This window comes from Littorina saxatilis, linkage group LG13, assembly GCF_037325665.1.
Source record: "Littorina saxatilis isolate snail1 linkage group LG13, US_GU_Lsax_2.0, whole genome shotgun sequence".
In the NCBI taxonomy this organism is placed as follows: Eukaryota; Metazoa; Mollusca; class Gastropoda; order Littorinimorpha; family Littorinidae; genus Littorina; species Littorina saxatilis.
Window position 1 is genome coordinate 39,217,614 of NC_090257.1, and position 16,134 is coordinate 39,233,747.

Sequence of the window (16,134 nt, forward strand, 5' to 3'; positions counted from 1 at the left end):
CTTTACATGGGATAAGACCATCCCTCCACTTGGTCACATACCTTTTACATGGGATAAGACCATCCCTCCACTTGGTCACATACGTTTTACATGGGATAAGACCATCCCTCCACTTGGTCACATACCTTTTACATGGGATAAGACCATCCCTCCACTTGGTCACATACATTTTACATGGGATAAGACCATCCCTCCACTTGGTCACATACCTTTTACATGGGATAAGACCATCCCTCCACTTGGTGACATACCTTTTACATGGGATAAGACCATCCCTCCACTTGGTCACATACCTTTTACATGGGATAAGACCATCCCTCCACTTGGTCACATACCTTTTACATGGGATAAGACCATCCCTCCACTTGGTCACATACCTTTTACATGGGATAAGACCATCCCTCCACTTGGTCACATACCTTTTACATGGGATAAGACCATCCCTCCACTTGGTCACATACCTTTTACATGGGATAAGACCATCCCTCCACTTGGTCACATACCTTTTACATGGGATAAGACCATCCCTCCACTTGGTGACATACCTTTTACATGGGATAAGACCATCCCTCCACTTGGTCACATACCTTTTACATGGGATAAGACCATCCCTCCACTTGGTCACATACCTTTTACATGGGATAAGACCATCCCTCCACTTGGTCACATACCTTTTACATGGGATAAGACCATCCCTCCACTTGGTCACATACCTTTTACATGGGATAAGACCATCCCTCCACTTGGTCACATACATTTTACATGGGATAAGACCATCCCTCCACTTGGTCACATACCTTTTACATGGGATAAGACCATCCCTCCACTTGGTGACATACCTTTTACATGGGATAAGACCATCCCTCCACTTGGTCACATACCTTTTACATGGGATAAGACCATCCCTCCACTTGGTCACATACCTTTTACATGGGATAAGACCATCCCTCCACTTGGTCACATACCTTTTACATGGGATAAGACCATCCCTCCACTTGGTCACATACCTTTTACATGGGATAAGACCATCCCTCCACTTGGTCACATACCTTTTACATGGGATAAGACCATCCCTCCACTTGGTGACATACCTTTTACATGGGATAAGACCATCCCTCCACTTGGTCACATACCTTTTACATGGGATAAGACCATCCCTCCACTTGGTCACATACCTTTTACATGGGATAAGACCATCCCTCCACTTGGTCACATACCTTTTACATGGGATAAGACCATCCCTCCACTTGGTCACATACCTTTTACATGGGATAAGACCATCCCTCCACTTGGTCACATACCTTTTACATGGGATAAGACCATCCCTCCACTTGGTCACATACCTTTTACATGGGATAAGACCATCCCTCCACTTGGTCACATACCTTTTACATGGGATAAGACCATCCCTCCACTTGGTCACATACCTTTTACATGGGATAAGACCATCCCTCCACTTGGTCACATACCTTTTACATGGGATAAGACCATCCCTCCACTTGGTCACATACCTTTTACATGGGATAAGACCATCCCTCCACTTGGTCACATACCTTTTACATGGGATAAGACCATCCCTCCACTTGGTCACATACCTTTTACATGGGATAAGACCATCCCTCCACTTGGTCACATACCTTTTACATGGGATAAGACCATCCCTCCACTTGGTCACATACCTTTTACATGGGATAAGACCATCCCTCCACTTGGTCACATACCTTTTACATGGGATAAGACCATCCCTCCACTTGGTCACATACCTTTTACATGGGATAAGACCATCCCTCCACTTGGTCACATACCTTTTACATGGGATAAGACCATCCCTCCACTTGGTCACATACCTTTTACATGGGATAAGACCATCCCTCCACTTGGTCACATACCTTTTACATGGGATAAGACCATCTCTCCACTTGGTCACATACCTTTTACGTGGGATAAGACCATCCCTCCACTTGGTCACATACCTTTTACGTGGGATAAGACCATCCCTCCACTTGGTCACATACCAACAATCAACACCCTGAATGGTTCCGGTGCAGAGTGGGAATTTTTGGAGGAATTAACATCTTAAAGCCACACATGGCTACTTATGAAAGAGAGTGATAGTGATACCATAGCAAAACTTTACACAGAACTGCGAAGGTGCAGTTTTTCACAGCTTTGTACAACGGTACACACATAGAGACAGAGACAGTCAAAACACACACACACACACTGACACAGACAAAAACTCACAAAGTCCGTGCGGCAGAGAGCGTTAGCGATGTTTCTGCAAAGGGAGGTCAGCATCTCCTCCTTCCTGGTGTCGGCGCTGTCTAGCATGAAACTCAGCAGTTTTTCGTTGCTCTGCTCTTTGGTGCGGTAAATTAATCCAAATGCACACATGCAGTCTGAAAAAATTCCATTGGTGGTGAGTTAACCCATATAAATAAACAGTGTCATTCCTTTGAGAGAGAGAGAGAGAGAGAGAGAGAGAGAGAGAGAGAGAGAGAGAGAGAGAGAGAGAGAGAGAGAGAGAGAGAGAGAGAGAGAGAGAGAGAGAGAGAGAGAGAGAGAGAGAGAGAGAGAGAGAGAGAGAGAGAGAGAGAGCATGCTTCATGAAAAATTCTCATCTTGATCTGTCAGTCTCAAGGCAAAATGCAAAGACATGTGGTGAAGAACACTTCTATTTTGCGGATGATGGACGGTGTCACATTGCGTACCTTCAGTTTCAGCGAAGTCCAGGACCCGCTTTATGGAAGAGACCGGCAGCATCTCCAGGTGTTTGAATGTCTTCTGCGGCGCTTTGTGTGGTGTCAGCGTCTTTGGTGTGGCAGAGGCTTTTGTCCGTCGCTTGCAGACCTGCCCCGACAGACATCAACTTTACGTCATTTCTGTTCAATCTAACATGGTCACATGAGCTGACACCAATAATGATGTGTGTGTGTGTGGGATTGTGTGTATGTGTACGTTTTGTCATTGTTAGGTTTCTCATTCAACCACACATATTCAGGCATGGGATCATATAATTATGAACAAATTGTATCAAAAAAGCGGACAGTGTGCACCCCTCTGCCAAGTATAAAAACAAACAAAAATTGAATACTTGGTATCAATACACAGATGCACCACAAGCAAATACAGCAACTACAGAAACCAGATGACACACAATATTACCTCTATGCTGTCGTTAAAGACGAACAGGGTCAAGGGGTCACCCCGTCGAGCCGCCGTGTCCGACAGTTCAACAACATCTATTCTATTGACAAAGCACCGATGGGACGACAGCAAATTGGCCTGAAATATCAATCATTATAGAAGGAGACAGTCACAAAAACACGCTGAGATACAAACAAGCACATGCTATCTAACCCCCCCACGCCCTTGTTTTGACCTGAAATATCAATCATTGATTTAGAAAGAGGCACAAAATCACACAGAGATACACACAAGCACATGTTATCTAAAATCAAATATCATCAATAATGTGACAAAAGTCCTTTTCTAATTCCCATCTGCGCTTAAACAACACACAAATATACATCAAAAATAGGAAAGGAAAGAGAGAAGAAAGACCCGCTTTCTGTTCAATACAAGTAGTTATAGGCTGTCGCGGACAGTTGTATGTAGTTATAAGGTTCCTTGGTCGGGCGTTGCTGACAGGTACCTGTGTCAAGGTGGGAAGACCGGTAGCTGGGCTTAGCTCAGTGATTCGCGCCTTGCACGCTTTGCACGCATTGCACGGGACGTTCACGGTAAGCTGCGCGCTATTTGTAGGGTTCACCGTTTACCTGGTTGCTGACTGAGAAATTCATAGGCATTCTTTTTTCTGTCTCGGCCGAGACCAGATGTTTGTTCGAACTTCGTGTGTGAATTGTCGTTTGAGTTCGAAGTTATTTTCAGTAGTAATGTACGTCTACTGTGGACTTTGTTAAAGTCGGTTGCGTAAAGTGCGCGATGTTTTTCATTAGCCTGTGTGAGGTAAGTCAAATTTCTTGGTCTAATTGGATAGACTTTTGTCAGTTTTTGCTGAAGGTGAATTAGCGGCCGGTGGCAGGGGACAGGGAACCTACATTAGTTACCAGTTGTACTGTTTTGTCTCGTCTTTGTGTTGTTGTAAATAGTGTTCATCATAGGGTTTAAAAGGAAATCATTATAATGGTAAATTATATCGTAGAAGGAAACCAAAGTTTAGTCATTGTGCTTCCTCCTCATCCCTAATAATGATGTCTATTGGAGGAGGAAGTCACGTGTCTTATATTTTTGGGGAGAATATTGACTTTGGCCTTCTAGGCTTTCAGTGTTTACTGTCGAAGACAGACCGGACGGGAAGGTGCGAACCCTAGCTTCACAGCATGGAGGAGGCTCCACCACGCTGCTGCTTGAGCAGCCAGTTTGGACTCTCGCATCGTCACCCCCACGCTGCTGTGTGAGCAGCCCCTCTGGATCTTCTCCGAGGCTTCATTACGCTGTTGTGAGCAGCTATCTTGTAACGTCACAGCGGCGCAACCACGCTGCTGTTGGGCAGCAACATCGAACCGGCGCCGTCGCTGCAGAGTGTGTGCCGTGTGACAGCTCTCAACTGGGCTGATTCTCTCACCCCCGCGACAGAGACGCAGGTGTCGACCCGAGGGCGCACCCCCCCCCCCCCCCCTGAATTCGTCGAACGTGTAGATAAGTACTTTCTTACGATAGATATCATTTATGGAATGAGGAGGGCCTTTATGACGTACGTGCTTTGTATTTGACTATCCTGATTGTCTCGTATGTCGTCTGTTGACATTATTTTGACTGTTGTGTACTTTCTCATGTTCATTATGTTCATCCTCATGTATTCGTGTTAACCCATCTATCATTCCATCCATCGTCACCCCCCATATTTCACCCAACAGGGAACTATTAAATACTTACATTTATTTACATCGGTGTTCTGTGAGTGCTGTGTGGTGTGGCCAAAGTTTTTGTGTGAAAAACTAAACATGCAAACGTGCATGCACGCGACAATGGCGAGCTTGCCAGGATAAATCCTCTTAGAATTCAAGGAATTCACTTCATTTTTGTCGTTGGCCACACTTCCCATACACTGGACACTGATGTACTGTAGTTAATTAGCATTTGTTGTTGTTGTCTGGTAACCTTGTGGGTTGCCTGTCCTTGTTGCCAGTCAGCTGTGCCTTGTTTTGATTTTTCATGTTTTGGCTAACCGTTTGCTAGTTGGTTCTTGTTTATGGAACTTCGTTCTGGTCGTGTTCTTGATGATAGTGCTATCATGGCGTCTAGGACGGAAAGTAGTTCGGATAGGATTGCTAGGTGGCGTTCACTTGCTGAGGAGCTAGGTGTTAAATCTGCCAGTATTCCTGAGTTTATTGCCGAGCGGATGACCCGTGAAGATGAGAAACAGGAAAAACTTGAACTAGAAAAGAAAGCTTATCAGGACAAGCTAGAGCTGGAAAGGGAAGCTTATCAGGACAAGCTAGAAGTAGCGCGTCGAGAGACTGATGAGAGAGTTAAGTATGTTCAAGCTCAGCGAGAGACTGATGAGAAAGCCGCGGAAGAAAAACAAAGGCAAGAGAGAGAGGACCATGACCGTAAGCAAAAGCAGGAAAGAGAAGAGCATGACCTTCGCATGCAACTCCTGCAGAGAGAGTCGGAAAGTAAGAGGGTGAAGAGAGGAAGTAGGGATGGAGCTGATAATGAGGGAGATTCCTCAGGTGAAGAAGAGTCTAGTGACCTTCGTGGTTTTCGGCCTTCCATACCGATGTTTGATGAGAGCAAAGAAAACATAGCTACTTGGTTGAAAAGGTTTGAGAGAGTCGCTACCTTGTACAAGTGGAAGAGAAATACGTGGGCAACTAGGGTCTCGACTAGGTTGTCGGGTAGGGCTGTAGAAGTGTACAACACTCTGGATGATGATAGCGCAGACGACTATGACGGTTTGAAGGTCGCGTTGTTAGGCCGCTATCAGCTCACAGCCGAAACCTACCGCCGTCGTCTCAGAACCTGCAAGAGAAAAGAACATGAAACGTTCAGACAGTTCGGTGCTCGCATTGAAGAGAATTTGACTAAGTGGCATGAGCTTTCCGAGATCACAGAACTGAAACAGTTGGTTTTGCTGGAACAGTTCTTGCAGACCCTGAGCGCGGACATGGCCGCGTACGTTAAGGAGAAAAAACCTCAGACGTTAGCCGAAGCAGTTAAGTCCGCTGAGATTCATTTTGAAGCACACCGTGACAGTAAGAAGTTTTTTCAGCATGATCGTGATCAGGGTGGAAAGGCTGGCGTTGGTGAAAAGCAGAAAAGTGGAGATAACTCAGTTGGTACATCCGGTAGGAAGTGTTTCATCTGTGAGTCCCCCAAACATTTGGCTAGAGATTGCCCCAAGAAGAGCAAGTCGACGGGAGCGGTGAATAGTGGTCCTGAGAAGTCTTTACCGCCCGTCAGTGTACCCACTTTGTGTACTCCCTGTAGCCAGCAAGACTACGACCCGAGATGCCTGGTTGTAGTGGATGGTGTTGCAGTGGAGGGGTTGCGTGATACTGGATCTCAGGTTTGTGTCGTGAAGAGTTCATTAGTTTCCAGGTCTCAGTTCACAGGACAGGATCTTGAGGTTTCTATGGCTGAGAAAGACATCAAGAGGCGCTATCCAGTGATTAAGGTTCAGGTTGAATGTCCTTTCTACACTGGTGAGGTTGAGGCTATCGTCATGGATACACCTGTTGCTGATTTCATTGTAGGTAATCACGCCCGGCTGGGTGACTCGATTGTTCTTCCAGTGTACGCTGTGTCCAAGGTTGTGTCAGTTGTCACTCGTGCTCAGGCTGCCGCTGAAGGGAAGAAGTCGACTTTGTTACATGTTGCTGCTCCAGGGCTAGAAACAGTCACCCCTGAGCAGTTGCATGACCTTCAGCGGAATGATTCGACTTTGAAGAGTTGTCGTGAGGCGGCAGATCGCCGAGACGTCAGAACGTCTGGTCACTCCGGTGAAGTTGGGTTTGTTTGGAAGAAGAAGATTCTGTACCGTGAGTATCGCGGTGGTGGTAGCGTCTATACTCAGGTTGTTGTTCCCCAGCAGTTGAGGTTAGGTGTTATCAAGTTGGCCCATGAACCGCCTATGGGAGGTCACATGGGTGTTCAGAGGACACGTGATCGAGTTTGGCAGCAGTTCTTTTGGCCAGGTATGTGCGCAGACATACGTCGCTTTGTGTTGTCTTGTGATCAGTGTCAGAAGGTTTCTCATAAGCCACAGAAGGTACCGTTAGGTAAGATGCCTCTCATCGATACGCCGTTCGAGCGTGTGGCGATCGATCTGGTGGGTCCCATCATCCCTGCTTCTGAGTCTGGTAACCGGTACATTTTGGTGTTTGTGGACTACGCTACTCGGTACCCGGAAGCCATTCCATTGAAGTCGATTGAAGCTGTGAAGGTTGCAGAAGCGATGTGGGCAGTCTGGACTCGAGTAGGAATTCCCTCAGAGATTTTGACAGACCGTGGTACCCAGTTCATGTCCGAGGTGATGAAAGAAGTGGAGCGTTTGCTGGCCATCAAGGGTTTAGCGACTACTCCGTACCATGCGCAAGGAAACGGATTGGTGGAACGGTACAACGGAACACTCAAGACCATGCTACGCAAGCTTGCTCAAGAGAAACCGAAGCAGTGGGATCGCTACATTCCTGCACTCCTCTTCGCTTATCGTGAAGTTCCACAGGAGAGTCTGGGATTCTCTCCCTTTGAGCTTCTATACGGCAGGACAGTGCGAGGACCCATGTCTGTTCTTCGCAACCTATGGACGGAGGAGCAAGTCGATGAACAAGTTCGTACGACTTCTGAGTATGTGGTTGACTTGAGGAACCGGATTGAGGAAACCTGCAAACTGGCGCGTCAGAATCTGTCAGCTGCTGCACAGAAACACGCGGAGGTGTTCAACCGGAAGACAGTGCGAAGACAGTTCCAGCCTGGAGACAAGGTTTTGTTGCTGCTGCCGCAGAAGAAGAACAAGCTGCAGTTGTGTTGGCAGGGACCGTTCGACGTTTTGGAGAAGAAAGGCGAGTCAGACTACAGGATTCGGATCTACGGGCGTGAGAAGCTGTACCACGCCAATCTTCTCAAGTTGTACAGAGACAGACAAGGACGACAGGGTCAACCTGTTGTGGGGTTTGAGCTAACAGAGATCAGAGGCGACCTTTTCAGCTGTGAACCTGATGATGCTATGGCCCACTGCGTCAGTGAAGATCTTGAGATGGGAAAAGGCATTGCTGTTCACTTCAAGCAATCGTTTGGAAAAGTTGATCAACTTAGAGCACAAAACAAGAAGGTGGGAGAGGTAGCTGTACTACAGGTAGGTGCTTCCTACGTTTACTACATGATCACCAAGAAACGCTACTTTCACAAACCCTCCTACAAAACGCTGCGGTCCTCCATGGAAGCTATGAGGGACCACTGCAAGCAGAACAATGTCGCTTCTCTGGCCATGCCGCAGGTCGGATGTGGATTGGACGAGCTGAACTGGAGCGCCGTCCTTGAGATAATCAAGGAAGTCTTCAGGGACACAGGCATAACTGTTAAGATCTACACCTTCGGGGGCTAAGAAACACAGTTTTTGTACATTTTTGACGTGCATGCTACAGGAATAATGCATATCTTTTTGTTTGCTTGTTTTGTCATGTGCGGGTGATTCCCGGTAGTCGCAACGTGGGAGCCGACTACCTCAGTCGGGCATGCGTTGAATAGGGATCTTTTGCAGTGTAGACAGATGTCTATGCTTAACTTGGGGGGCATTGTCGCGGACAGTTGTATGTAGTTATAAGGTTCCTTGGTCGGGCGTTGCTGACAGGTACCTGTGTCAAGGTGGGAAGACCGGTAGCTGGGCTTAGCTCAGTGATTCGCGCCTTGCACGCTTTGCACGCATTGCACGGGACGTTCACGGTAAGCTGCGCGCTATTTGTAGGGTTCACCGTTTACCTGGTTGCTGACTGAGAAATTCATAGGCATTCTTTTTTCTGTCTCGGCCGAGACCAGATGTTTGTTCGAACGGCTTCGAAATTCGTGTGTGAATTGTCGTTTGAGTTCGAAGTTATTTTCAGTAGTAATGTACGTCTACTGTGGACTTTGTTAAAGTCGGTTGCGTAAAGTGCGCGATGTTTTTCATTAGCCTGTGTGAGGTAAGTCAAATTTCTTGGTCTAATTGGATAGACTTTTGTCAGTTTTTGCTGAAGGTGAATTAGCGGCCGGTGGCAGGGGACAGGGAACCTACATTAGTTACCAGTTGTACTGTTTTGTCTCGTCTTTGTGTTGTTGTAAATAGTGTTCATCATAGGGTTTAAAAGGAAATCATTATAATGGTAAATTATATCGTAGAAGGAAACCAAAGTTTAGTCATTGTGCTTCCTCCTCATCCCTAATAATGATGTCTATTGGAGGAGGAAGTCACGTGTCTTATATTTTTGGGGAGAATATTGACTTTGGCCTTCTAGGCTTTCAGTGTTTACTGTCGAAGACAGACCGGACGGGAAGGTGCGAACCCTAGCTTCACAGCATGGAGGAGGCTCCACCACGCTGCTGCTTGAGCAGCCAGTTTGGACTCTCGCATCGTCACCCCCACGCTGCTGTGTGAGCAGCCCCTCTGGATCTTCTCCGAGGCTTCATTACGCTGTTGTGAGCAGCTATCTTGTAACGTCACAGCGGCGCAACCACGCTGCTGTTGGGCAGCAACATCGAACCGGCGCCGTCGCTGCAGAGTGTGTGCCGTGTGACAGCTCTCAACTGGGCTGATTCTCTCACCCCCGCGACAGAGACGCAGGTGTCGACCCGAGGGCGCACCCCCCCCCCCTGAATTCGTCGAACGTGTAGATAAGTACTTTCTTACGATAGATATCATTTATGGAATGAGGAGGGCCTTTATGACGTACGTGCTTTGTATTTGACTATCCTGATTGTCTCGTATGTCGTCTGTTGACATTATTTTGACTGTTGTGTACTTTCTCATGTTCATTATGTTCATCCTCATGTATTCGTGTTAACCCATCTATCATTCCATCCATCGTCACCCCCCATATTTCACCCAACAGGGAACTATTAAATACTTACATTTATTTACATCGGTGTTCTGTGAGTGCTGTGTGGTGTGGCCAAAGTTTTTGTGTGAAAAACTAAACATGCAAACGTGCATGCACGCGACATAGGCAGACCTGGGAACCCCTGTTTTGCACTTGGAGTATTCTCAAACAAACTTGGTGTATTTTCAGAAAAATGAGCGTACTCCACAGAGCATTTGAACGTCTATGATTCAAACATGCTTCACACGCGTCCGTCGCACCGTTAATAAAGTTTACTAATACATTTGAAACAAATGCTTCTGTCAATGTTTACTCACAAAAACTGTAATCATATGTCAAAATAGTGGATCGGCTTCGGGATATGCTTTTGAAGAAAAGTAGTGAGGAATTTTTCTCGTCGTATCAACTTTCTCGTTAACAGAACCCAGTCAGTCCGCTTTCAGACAGCTCTCTCTTCCCTTAGGTCCACCTCCATAGGCTCTCCACTGGGTACAGTTATCTCCCCTGTGTTGTTCACACTCTACACTAACGACTGCAGTGGCACTGACTCCACCCTTCTTATCAAATATTCAGATGATACAGCGCTAGAAGATCTCTCCAATAGTGACGCAACTTACTTTGCAGAAGTAGAACGTTTCAACGCCTGGTGTAAAGACAACTTTTTAGACCTAAATGTGACAAAGACCAAAGAACTTCTGATAGACTTTAGAAGAAACCCTGCCCCTGTCCCTGACCTGATGATTGATGGTGTGACTGTTGAGCGTGTGACTGAATATAAGTATCTTGGCACAGTTATCGATGATAAGCTGTCCTTCAATGCAAACACCACCCTCATACACAAAAAATGTCAGTCACGCATCTACTGCCTTCAGAAACTTAGGAAGTTGAATGTGAACCCTTCTATCCTTCAAACTTTCTACCGCTCTTTCATCGAGTCTGTCATCACTTTTGGTTTTGTGTCCTGGTATGGAGGTCTGAGTGTGAAGAACAGGAATGTCTTAGTGCGAATGGTGAATGTCAGTAGCAAGGTGATTGGCAGGCAGCAAGCAAATGTGGAGTCCCTGTATGAAAAGCGTGTGGTGAGAAAGAGTAGGCGGATAGCTTCAGATAGGTCCCATGTCCTTGCCCACCTCTATGAACTCCTTCCCTCTGGCCGTAGACTTCGCACGCACAAAGCTAGGACACTCAGGCTGCAAAACAGCTTCATCCCCAAATCCATCACCCTTGGCAACATGTAAACACATCCACATACCCGACTCAGCCCCTCTTCTGCCAGTGCAATCAGTAGTAATGTACATGTATGTATTGGTTTTATGTACGTCCGTATTTTTTTTCCATTTTTTTCTTCTGTGATATATTGTATGCTATGATTTTTTGCAATGATGTTTAGCCATAGTCCGTTATACACGTAGGTGTGCGAGAATATGTAAGCGCAGTGCTTTAAAGATGTCCATGTGGGAATGTGTAAGTGGGCGTAGTCGAATGTCCATGTGGGAATGTGTAAGTGGAGCATATAAGAATGCCCATGTGTGAATGTGTAAGTGGAGCGTATAAGAATGTGTAAGTGGAGCGTGGTCGAATGCCCATGTGTGAATGGGTGAGTTGAGCGTATAAGAATGTCCATGTGTGCGATGTGTAAGTGAGACATGGATGTGTTCAGGACTGAATGCGTAAGCACAATGCAAGGAATGGCCAGAAAGGTATGTGGGAGGTGTGTTTATAACCTGCCCTGTTATATAGTGCTATATGTCTTATGTAAAAACAATGTCCTGTTTGTATTATTGTTATGTACCACGCCTGAATTTCTCTATGAGATAATAAAGTATTCTTATTCTTATTCTTATTTTTCAACTGAGCATACTGATCGTATTCTAGACAATCATGCGTACAAAATACGGCGAAATCGTATGGGTTCCCAGGTCTGTATAGGTAACATCAGTCTGCATGTACAAGTGCAGCTATACAGTAACTTTCTTTTTCTTCTTCTTCAGCGTCCGACGGACATTAACTTTGAAGATCAGTTAAATACAAAGAAATATTGAAGTTAACTGTTACTTACAGGGCAGTTGTCAATGTCATTGACAATATCAAACATGACCATTTGACCTTCCGTCTTCCTCTTGTCTTCGTTGATATGTCTACAACAAATCAGTAAGTAATAAGCTGTTTGAACAAGAAAGGTGTCAATATTTCAGGTAGACACAACAGGTTTTGCTTTTTAAGCATACGAAGTTGTTAGCTTATCAAAGGATATCCTCCTTAAAAAAATTAAAATAAAAAAAGGCTTTCTACCCTTTGCCCATCCATTTTTTTTAAACGCAATGTCAAGCTTTAAAAAAAAAGAAGAAAAAAAGAGAAAAACAAACTTGTCGCTCTTTTACAGAAACGATACACCGTTGTTTTGGCTCTAACAAGACATTTACGTCACTGCCACATCAAAAGCTAAGCAATACATATGTATGCACAAGCTTCTCTTACAGTGGAATCAAAAATTTTAGTAATAAATTTTCATTTGATTAATATACTTACCCAACTCACATATAGCAATTAACCCTAGTTCAGTGCTGGTAACGCTGTACGCGTCCCCTTGGTAACAAGGAAGGCGCCTCTAAAAAAAGAGTGACATGAGACCCGTAAGGGTGTCTAAGCCAGCCCGGAAACGAGACTGCCTTCCGTATGCGCGCGCATACACCGCCATATGCAATTCATTCTAAAGCGAAGCCCAACTCACTCCTTTTTTAGACCCAAACACCCACCACAGCGGGGAGGCGGGAGGGAATAAACGATGTGAGTTGGGTAAGTATATTAATCAAATGAAAATTTATTACTAAAATTTTTGATTAAATTACATATCTTACCCAACTCACATATAGCAGATTGCTACTATAGGTGGCGGGTATATAGTGAAATCATGAAATTAGAACCTGTTCCAAGGCTACCATAACCGGTAACGCGGAACTGCCGTCCTGTCCCAAGACGTCTCTGAGGGAGAAGTTAATAAAAACCTCCTCAGACCGCCCGTAAGCCGACTCCAGTACTTCAGCCAAACGGCCCGACCAGAGGACTGTCAAAGAGGAGGCCCAAGGCCTTGCCTCATACGGTGAGAGGCAAAACTGCCCTAACATCTCCAGACTGTGTTAATCACCAGGTAAGCACCTGTCTGATCAAAGTGGAGACTCACTTGGTTAAATAAACTTTCGCAATATCCTTACACCTTGCTGTGCTAAGTGATATCATAAAAGCTTCAGATTTTCTGACCCAATGCCGAGACCGTGACAGGTACCTTCTGAGAGTCCTCACAGGACAAATAACCACATCAAGCTCCCCAGGAGCAAGAGTCCAGTGTAGCAGTCCATCTAGGTAAGGTTGACTTCAAAAAGTCATACCCCTACCAGAGTAGATAGACCTGTACCCACCCTAATACAGTGTTTAACGTCATTTCCAACCGTTCAAGGTTAAATCAAGACGGAGACGAAAGATAAGGCAAATGGCCTTTAATTCAACGATCTAACAAGGTCCGTGAAAGTCAAATTTTTTTTCGAAAATCGAAATATTAAAAGAGCCAAACCTGACTCTAAAGGAGCCAAAATCTTGCTTCCTGAATTGAAAATACAAATGGAAGCTGGTTTTCCCCGTTTTCCGCATAAAAGCCTAGGTTGAATGACGATGGAGATGAAAGATAAGGCAAGTAACCTTTGATTCAATGATCTAACAAGATCCGTGCAAGTCGGAAAAAACTTCGAAACCCGAAAAGTTTAAATTGACTAAACGTGACTCTAAAGGAGCCACACCCTTGCTTCATGAATTGAAAATGCAACTCGAAGCTTGTTTACCATTTTTGCTTAAATGCCAGAAAATTTCGAAGCAACCCAAAAGCCATAGATCAGTCTTTCTTGAAAAAGATGTCCATATTCAAACTAGCCAGAAAGTATGCTTACCCCCACTCCTCACAGAAGCTACTAGAGTAAGCTTGGCCGTTTTCCGTGTAGATCCGCCAGGCTAGCCTTGAAACGGGTTAAAGCAACGCTGCACCAAGCCGTACCAAAGTGACAGAAATTACATAAAGTCTTAAAAATAAGACATGAAAGAAAAACGGAAACCCAGAATAGGTGGATCGCCACCTGCATTACACGTAGAGAAGAGGAGTTCATTCTGTAAGAAATAAGCGCTTCGTACCAAGCCAGTCTAAGTGACAAGCGAACAAACACGCCAAAACCCCTATAAAGACTCTGAACCAAATCCAGAGTTGAGGCGGAAGCCCCTAAGTATCCCAAGGATATCCTTACAGAAGACATCCGTGTAACTGGAATGTGAGAAAGCAAAGACGCCTTCTTGCCAGCCTTAAGAGGTCTGGAACCAAGATAGCAAAGACCCGTACTGTGCGACCAACAGGTCGCCAAAACGATCTATGAGAAAGATCCTGTGAAAGCAAGGGTATAGAGCCAAAAGCTAAAGTAGATAACAGCCAGCCTGAAGCTTTTCGTTTGGAAACAAACAACAGCCAAGGCCTGCCTTGCGCTTCCCTTTTACCGTGAGCGTCTCTTTGATAGATAAAAGCCCGCGTGCATAGAAGGGGTCTCAAAAAGAGACCTTCCAAACAAGAAAGAGATTAAAGCCTAGCCAAAAGAACAAAACTTTAAAGGCAGAGGCTTACCCTCAGGTAAAAAACCGGCAAAGTTAACTCCTTTGTATCTGCGTCCTGTCAGACCACAAAGATATCCAGTTAGAACGAAACCACCCAGGCGAGAGTAAAAGCGCGTTTTGTTCAAACGAGCCCATCATAAAAACCCGAAGCCACAATCTCCCCGAGCTAGGAGATCTTGATCTTACAGACACTTTCTCCTAGCTATCAAAATCCAGATGGATTTTAGCCAAACCCGAGGGCGGTTCCGTAGAACAAAAACAGAGAACCTAAGTTCTTAAGTTTGGAGTAAACCGAAGCCTACAGAAAGCGCTCCGCGAGTGACACGCTCTTAAGCGTAAGACACAAGCTAAAGCAACACCGCCGCAGGTATAAAATCGAACGTTGTCTCACAGGTAGTGGTGACAAAGAAGACTCGCTTGTGAAAACTCCACAAGTACAAAAAGACCCCGCCAGAGGATCTAAGAACTTAACACTCAAAGATTCTCCTCAGAAGGCTCAAATCAACTTCAAAATGCCGCGAACAGCGACACAGCTGAAGTATGAGCCTCCCCTCGTTCAAAAGCATCATAACAATCACCGAAATGATGAGAACCAGTCACCAATCCCGATAAGGCAATACTTGCCAAAAATCGGAAAAGTTTTGAAACAAGAAGAGCAAACGCTCGATCGAGTCACTTTCGCAGTTCTGAATATTATATGAGGCATCAGATGGACAGGAAGAAATTGCTATTCACAACACAATGAGTCACGTTCACATAAAATTTGAGCCCGGTCACTTTTATAGTTTCCGAGAAAAGCCCAACATTAAGTTGTGTGTTGCCGAACAGAAAAGGCTAGTTATCTCCCTTGTTTTTCTGATAATGTTCGTAAAAGGCTACAGATGTAAATACTTTGATGTAAAGAATAATCCTACAAAGTTTCAATCACATCCGATGAACTTTGTCAAAGATATAAAATGTCTAATTTTTCCTTTGACGCTGACCTGTGACCTTGAAAAAGGTCAAAGGTCAACGAAACCATCGTTAAAGTGTAGAGGTCATTGGAGGTCACGACTAAACAAAATATGAGCCCGATCGCTTTGATAGTTTCCGAGAAAAGTCCACTTTTATAGTTTCCGAGAAAAGCCCAACGTTAAGTTGTGTGTTGCCGAACAGAAAAGGCTAGTTATCTCCCTTGTTTTTCTGATAACGTTCGTAAAAGGCTACAGATGTAAATACTTTGATGTAAAGAATAATCCTACAAAGTTTCAATCACATCCGATGAACTTTGTCAAAGATATAAAATGTCTAATTTTTCCTTTGATGCTGACCTGTGACCTTGAAAAAGGTCAAAGGTCAACGAAACCATCGTTAAAGTGTAGAGGTCATTGGAGGTCACGACTAAACAAAATATGAGCCCGATCGCTTTGATAGTTTCCGAGAAAAGTCCAACGTTAAGGTGGTGTCTACG

At 45.0% G+C, this 16,134-nt stretch overlaps 1 protein-coding gene across 1 annotated transcript in view; it reads right to left on the reverse strand.

The window, feature by feature from the left end:
- Positions 1-2,244: 2,244 nt before the first annotated feature.
- The window catches only part of LOC138945695 (protein ECT2-like), a gene marked incomplete at its 3' end in the record, with an annotated part of 66,820 nt that continues 52,930 nt past the window's right edge, over positions 2,245-16,134 (reverse strand). Inside the window, 4 exon segments of the mRNA XM_070317182.1 lie at positions 2,245-2,399; positions 2,712-2,850; positions 3,166-3,285; positions 12,100-12,178. Coding sequence (XP_070173283.1) covers positions 2,245-2,399; positions 2,712-2,850; positions 3,166-3,285; positions 12,100-12,178 — 493 coding nt within the window.